Source organism: Austrofundulus limnaeus, unplaced genomic scaffold (genome assembly GCF_001266775.1).
Source record: "Austrofundulus limnaeus strain Quisiro unplaced genomic scaffold, Austrofundulus_limnaeus-1.0 Scaffold390, whole genome shotgun sequence".
Lineage (NCBI taxonomy): Eukaryota > Metazoa > Chordata > Actinopteri > Cyprinodontiformes > Rivulidae > Austrofundulus > Austrofundulus limnaeus.
The window spans coordinates 137,846-145,573 of record NW_013952792.1 but is presented as its reverse complement, the minus strand read 5'-3'; the positions used below and the strand labels follow the sequence as shown (position 1 = coordinate 145,573).

The 7,728-nt window shown below is 39.7% G+C and overlaps 1 protein-coding gene across 1 annotated transcript in view; it reads left to right on the top strand.

The window, feature by feature from the left end:
- The window catches only part of f3a (coagulation factor III, tissue factor a), a 7,964-nt gene extending 523 nt beyond the window's left edge, over nucleotides 1–7,441 (top strand). The window contains exons 2-6 of the mRNA XM_014023786.1: nucleotides 1,153–1,264; nucleotides 2,129–2,322; nucleotides 5,083–5,264; nucleotides 5,874–6,039; nucleotides 6,848–7,441. Of these exons, the coding sequence (XP_013879240.1) occupies nucleotides 1,153–1,264; nucleotides 2,129–2,322; nucleotides 5,083–5,264; nucleotides 5,874–6,039; nucleotides 6,848–6,993 (800 nt within the window). The 3' untranslated portion in view covers nucleotides 6,994–7,441. The remainder of the gene's footprint in view (nucleotides 1–1,152; nucleotides 1,265–2,128; nucleotides 2,323–5,082; nucleotides 5,265–5,873; nucleotides 6,040–6,847) is intronic.
- The last annotated feature ends 287 nt before the right edge of the window (nucleotides 7,442–7,728 follow it).

Here is a 7,728-nt window from a genome sequence, read left to right as displayed (position 1 = left end):
GGAAAAATCTCAGTCAAATATAGCCTGCTGTGTTTCAGGGTTTGCAGATATGGGCGTGACTACACCTGAGATTATATAAGTAAGTTTAGCATTAACTAAATGTGCAGGTAAAAAAAAAAAAGCTGTTAATAATTACAGATAAAAATATTTCAGTACATTTGTTTCTTTAAAGCTTAAAAGAGTCCAGGATGAATGTGAAAGCCACAGCTACACGAGGAGGAGGGAGAAGTTTAATAATTATTTTTTTTTAAAAAAGGACTTTGTAATTCTTGGACTCTGAAAGTCAGCATGGGAGAAATCTCCCATCATGCACTGCTGCAGACCAAGTCCAGGTGGAACATCTGGAGCACGACTGAGAGTACTTTTCCAGTGTTCTGAATACGTCACCAGCTCCACACTGATGAGCCTATTGTCCTGCCCAGATAGTTCAAGTTAAATTAGAGCATTAAAACCGGGCCCACAGAACCAGGATCTAAAGCCTTCAGAATCAAAWCAACCATCAAGAAAAATCTGTTTTAGCTGCAAAGTTTACTTATAAACAAAAAGAATATAAACTACTGAAGCAGCTTATGAAGGTCTATAAAAACTACACGTGAAAAGTCATATATTACATTGTGAAAGAACTAAAATAATTTTGTGACATTAATCAGTGGTTTTTTTTATTTTAAGATAAACAAAAAAAATCTTTACACCTTTGATAAAATGACGACCGAATTGTGCAAAACTAAAATGGATGATTCTCATCTTTGGTTTGTTTATTTTACTTCTGATTGTGCTTCCTGCGAGACTGACTCAGTCTGTTTTCTGGTTTTGCTGAAGTCTGTTTGTTTTGTCTGCGTTCACGCCACAAGATGTTGCTGARGCCAAACGTCTTCAGTAAGGTGAAGTCGTGCGGGATCGTTTCCAAATCATTTGTGAAGGAAAAATTATAAATAATTTTGTAGAGAGAAAAAGCAGTGRACTGAATTAAAATAATCCAGGCAGGATCATACATCCTGCCTGCAGCGAGTCCAGGTTCTGTTCAGCCTCTAAAGCTGTGAAAACAAAAYTAAATCTCTGTTTTAATAAAGTATTTCTAATTTTTATTTGATAAGATTATGTCGTTCCACTATAAAAACCCAATAACTCACCAAAACTTTTTTTAATCTGCAGGCTTGTACCCGACAGCTTACAATGTCTCCTGGAAGTCCACCAATTTCAAAACTCAGCTGACCTGGGAGCCCAAGCCGTCAGCTGAGTACTCGTACACCGTGGAGTTCTCCCAGTAAGTACCTCGCTTCAACAGGCTAATCTCAGAACCAAACACAGGCTCAGACCTAATTCTTCTCAGGAAGATGTTAGTATTAAAGGCCGAGCATTCTTTGTTTAATGCAGAGGAAGGATGGAGTTTCAGGGAACCGTTTACACAAAGCTGGTTTTCAGTGACACTGTATGGTTTATGTTGGGAGTTCAGCTGGTCGTTCTCTCAACAACACCATTACTGCCCTTCTGACAGTGAGCAGCAGCTGATAGTAAAGTTCTGTTTGTCCTGCTCACCATCAGGAGCAACTGGACCCCATCCTCAGTCCAAACACTYGCGATGGAGCTGCTTTGTTTCCTCCTGCTCCGGACTGCACGTGTTGTACTCATGGACCTGTTACAGAATAATAGTGGGGTTGTATCAGTATATTTTTACAAGCACTTGTACTTGTGAAAAACACCACCGATACTCGGGGCTGATACCAATACCAGTATTGATACTGATGTTAATACTCCATTAAATGCCTTACAGTTTAAATGAAAAGTTTCCTGTTTAAGAAATTCATGCAAGTTGAACAAAAATCTTTGCAACAGTRTATATCATGCTGCACATTCCCTGTAGGCCTGTAAGGAAGGAGACACCTTGTTCTAAATAAAAGAAATGTGTTGTTAAAGTCTTTGTGGCATGTTCAGGTTGTAACTCAGTAAGTACTCGGTAATGCAGACGACTCAAACTGAAATATTTGTACTTGTATTCTGAATCGGGACACAACTAGTTTCCAGAGTGCGTTCTCCTGTAAACAAGGCTTTAACCGTTTTGTTCAACTCTTCAAACAAACCACTTGTGTTTTGCGATGTTTGTGTGTAATTCTGTGTTAAACGTCTTCAGGGTTGGAAAGAACAAAGAGAGGACCCACCACTGCACTCGTTTCAGCTCCCAGTCATGTGACCTGACCGCCTGGCTGGCCGACCTGACYGCCTGCTACACGGCCGACGTCCTGTCTGAGCCGCCGCTGGGAGCCACGTCCGACCTCATCGAGTTCCCCCACAGCAGCTCCCTGACCTTCTGTCCCTCCAGAGACAGTAAGTAGTGTTGTGAATGAGCACCACACGTCCAACAGTCAGTTCATCCGCAGCAAAGCTTTCAGTTTTCCACACGGGGAGGGAGAACACTGGGATTCAGTGGGCTTGCAGAAGTTGTTTTGATTTTAGTCCCATACAACCTTATTGAAATGGATTCTTTATTTGGTAACAACAAACAAATACCTCCGATGTATGAAGTTCTTAGCAGGTTTGCCGTGGCGGCATCATCTTTTCATTTCCTAAAAATGGATTTAGATGATTTTTTTTTTAACAGCCAATCCTGACCTGTGCTTCTCCTCAGCTTTGACTTGCACGGAGAATTCCTTGGCCTTCAAATGATCTTGGTGGTAGCTCTTACTGCTTAGAGGTGTTGAAGTGTTGGTTTTAGAGTTATCAGAGCAGATATTTATATCCTGAGACCACCACTGGATCCCTCTCAGAAGGGTTTTAGTTAACTAAGTATGTGGTTACTGAAGGTAATGGTTTGGGCTTTAAAGCAAAGGGGCTGAACACACACGGTATGTACTAATCAATTATCAGTTTTATATTTGTAAGATTAGTTTAAAGCAAGTTTTTTTAACTTAGTTTATTTTGAAAACCTGCAGTATTTTGTTTGTACAGAGCCCGCAATGGGACATGGGGATTTTTTTTTCTTTTGCGTTCCCACGCAATATTGTTTTGCGTTCCCATGCAAGACTTTTGCGTTCCCACGCAATATTGTTTTACGTTCCCACGCAATACTTTTGCGTTCCCACGCAATATTGTTTTGCATTCCCACGTAATATTGTTTTGCATTCCCTCGCAATACTTTTGCGTTCCCACGCAATATTGTTTTGCATTCCCACGCAATACTTTTGCGTTTCCTCGCAATATTGTTTTGCGTTCCCACGCAATACTTTTGCGTTCCCACGCAATATTTTTTTGCGTTCCCACRCAATACTTTTGTGTTCCCGTGCAATATTGTTTTGCGTTCCCTTGCAATACTTTTGCGTTCCCATGCAATACTTTTGCGTTCCCTCGCAATATTGTTTTGTGTTCCCTCACAATACTTTTGCGTTCCCATGCAATACTTTTGCGTTCCCACGCAATATTGTTTTGCGTTCCCACGCAATACTTTTGCGTTCCCGTGCAATACTTTTGTGTTCCCTCGCAATATTGTTTTGCGTTCCCACGCAAAAGTTTGTTTTGAATATGAACTGAATTAAATCAGACTTTTATTTTGAAATATCYGGTTACCAAAACAAGATGTGTCACCACAAGTTCGTGAAATTGACATTGATGTTGTGTGGCTGCACTGTGTTAAAATATGGGCATATGACGTACTTCCAAGCGTAGTTGTGTGATATGTTCATTCTGAAGCTGAATTAAAGCAGTAGGCTAACTCGTTAATGGTGAACATGTGAGTTTGTTAATAAACCGGCAGGCACAACAGTGATAAACTACTTTTGCGAGGGAACGCAAAAGGTATTGCGAGGTAACGCAATACTCTTACGTAGGAACTCAAAAGGAAAAAAATTCCCCCATGTCCCCTTGTGGGCTCTGTATATTTGTCTCTGGTTTAATAATACAATAAAAATGTCAGTTCGAGGTTTTAAAATAATACCAGCCCAATGTATGCTTTAAAAAAGTTGATCCAATTTTAATCTCAACAGTCAGATTTTTGTCTAATTGTAATTTATAGCCACTATTTCTTTTCTCCATTATTTCTCAGACCTTGAAAAATATTAAAATCAGATAACATTTTATCTGGCTGTGCTCAGGACTGTAAGAACCTTAAAAATTCCTGAAGAGAGACTTTTTCAGTCCTCAGGACTGCTTGTCAGCACTTATTCTTACTTCTCTCAGAGGTAATGAGAGATGAAGTYAACAGAAAACAAATTCTTCTTGTTCTCAACACAAACCACTGATCTGCTCACCTCAGTCACCGCTGAGTCGGTAGTGAAGGAACAGACAGACTGTCCATCTGTACTGGACTGGTCCTCTCTGTGCTGATCTCTTCTAAACATATGACATTGTCTGACTCTAAGGGGAACATTCTGGGCTAAAATCTCCACGCACACCTTTTTTAACTTTATAATCCCATTAAAACAGTTAATAATTTCTTTGAAACAGAATGCCAGAAGTACCTGCACACATCTGCTGAGAGCAGTGAGGAACACCTGTTCATGTTAACGAGCAGCTGTGGACTGAAGCAGGTCAACCTTATAGCACCTGGGGGYACCAGCAGCAACAAAATGAGCTGTTTGACAGATTAGATTCTGATCAACCCACATACTCAGCTCTACTGCTCATTYCACAAATCCTTACAAATGTGGCACCATTTAGAGGGGAATTTAACAGACGTTCCAACAGTAAAACATTTATTGCCAGGAAGCATCATTACAACAACAACAACAACAACAACAAAAAATCTGCTAAATGCTCATTTACTTACTTTGTGCTAAGCTTTTTTGTTGAACATGTTTGATATATTTTATGTGCAGAATAACTTCAAAGGCAGTGTATAAACAGTTACCTTACAGCATACATCTCTAGTTCAATGAAACATTAACATTTACCCAGTCCTACTATTCAAACAGATATTCAATTAAAAAAATAAATCAAGAGACCATTGCAGTTCTATTCGGAAAATCCTAGAGGCTAAATGAACTTACTAACGTATGCTGCTATAAATAAGTTATTGAAATGAGCRTTGATAGTAACTTTGTTCTGTGAATGGCTGCCTGTAACACAGTTTGATCCAGCCTCTCCTCTCCACAGCTGACATCGGCAAACCAGACTTCAAGATGAAGGTGGCCGAGAACCAAAAGACAATCACCCTGAATGTGACCGACCCGCTCACAGCGGTGTTTAAAGATGGCCGCCAGCTGACCATCAGGGATGTGTTTGCTGAGCAGCTGCAGTACAGAGTCACCTACAGGAAAAACAAGAGCTCTGGGAAAGTGAGTTACAGCACGCACGATCGGAGGAAACATGTTAGATCTGAGAGATGCTGCAATGTTTGAGCTAATACTATATATTCTATTCTATTATATTATATTCTATTATAACATGCTATATATATTATATGCTATATATATTTCTGTGCGTTTTTGTCTGTAGCATTAGCAAAATATTGCATCAACCACTGAACAGATTTGATTGATTCTCTCAGAAAGTAATCTTTTTATTTGCATCTATTGTCTAATTACTTCAAATTAAGATAGCTGCCATAAGTAATGAGAAAAGGTCCTTCATCTACACACAACTAATTGATATTAGCCAACACAAAATTGGCTATACACTGTATATCGCTAGCCGCATAGCATAAATGTCTAAGTCATTTGTGACCAAATATGTCTTGGGCAATTATGCTACACGGCTAATGATATGCACTCCTTCAAGGAATGCTCTGACTTTCCTTTTTAAATGAAAATTAAATAAAAGTGACAGAAGTTTATAACAGACACAAGCAATGTAAAACATTTGTAACAACATGGCACACTTCTCCTCCTTCTGTAGTCTGGATCAGACCCATTCATGTGGGTTTTTTTTCCTGCTTTGTTCCTCAGAAAGTCTTGGACCACGAGGGCAGTGTGATCGAGGTGACTGGTCTGGACCCAGGAGAGAGTTACTGCTTCAGTRTTCAGGCGTACCTCCCCAGCCGAAAGGAGAAGCAGCTGGGGGAGATGAGCCAAACCCAGTGCTCYGAAAACGACGATTCGTCCATCATTGAAGGTCAGCTGCTCCGCTGCTTACACTCAGACTCTGATTCCAAACGGCACAGCTAAATGTGAAAGCAAGCAAACYGTTAAACAGATCAAAAACAGCTGCTAGATCTGTGCAGAACTCTTGAGCGTTAGTTCGCCTAAAGCACCGGAGAAAACAGGCTGGAACAATGATCGACTGGAAGATCGAGAGTTCAGGGTTCCAACCCTGATGCTGCCAACCTCCAAGATACCTCAGTTATATAACCAGCCAGACATTCATAAATGAGCTACTATCTGAGCTCAGAGAGAGGAAGGATGTGGGAACTATAGAGACTTTGATACCCAACATCCWGATTTACTCTGAAATAACTTTCGGGTTCCAATATTTGAGAGAAATCTGCTTCAACATCTAGAGATCGATGAGGAACTAAGAAATTACCCACATAGACAAATTTGTCTGAAGAAACTATTCTGGTCATTTCCAAACCATTTGATTCCCATCGATCTACGAGGGAAAGATTCAAAACATTTAAGACAGCTGCCAGTCTTCTACCCTGAAGGTCAGACTGTGCAGTGGTCAGAGGACATATCTCCACCTCAGGCTATACAGGCCTCAGTTAACAGGTTAAAGGTCRTGGCAGGACAAAGACTAAACAAGTGTGTTGTTTGGAAGTGTTTGAGGAAAAAGTCTGTCCTCTTTAAAGAGAACACGGTGCCTGGATCAGAGATGCTTACCCAAAATGCACAGCAGCACATCAGCATGGTGGTGGAGGGCTGATAGTTTCCTCCATCTTTAATGTGAGCCTGAGCAAACGGTCATGTTTTTGTCCTTACAGAGTATTCTCCCAGCGTCATCGCCGGTGCTTTCCTCTTCGCGGTCATGGTAACGGGTGTACTCATCGCCGTCACAGTGATCTGCTGCAAACGCAGGAGGAAGGCTCTGCAGGCTGGGAGGAAGCCCGTACCACAGCTCGGCGTTTAAATGCTTCCTATGGGAACACGCGGTCGCACTGAGTGTGACGCGGGATTCTTTAGTTTCTGTGAAACTGTTACAAACATTTTTGTTTTAAACTGCAGATTGAAAAGCACTGACATACTGTAATATTTGATTTAATAATAGATTTTTTTATTCTTCTCTTCGCCTGCTGAAAGGTACGATAGATTTTGGTGTAACTTTTTTTATTTGAATGATGACTGTRGGCTAATTTTGGGGAATTCTGGTTAAAGTTATATTTTATGCTAAATGACAGATATATATATTTTGTATATGATGTTTAATTTATTTCTTCTAAATAAAATGATCTTAATCCTACTTGAACGTATTACCATTTGTAATTTTTTTGTTTGCTGTAGATAGTTTTATATTAATTTCATGTTTTAAAGATATTTCACGTTTTATTGCAAATATTAAAATCGATTTGATGATGAAAGACTGAAAGCAATGATTATTTACAGAAAACAACTGTTTGTGTTGATAAAATGATTTTAGCCTACATGTATGTGGTATTTACAGTGGGTAAAATAAGTATTGAACACGTCACCATTTTTCTCAGTAAATATATTACTAGAGGTGCTAATGACATGAAATTTTCACCAGATGTCGGTAACAACCCAAGTGATCCATGCATGCAAGGAAATCAAATGAAGTTATTTGTAATAATGTGGAATGGCACAGGGAAAAAGTATTGAACACACTTACTGAAATTTATCTAATACT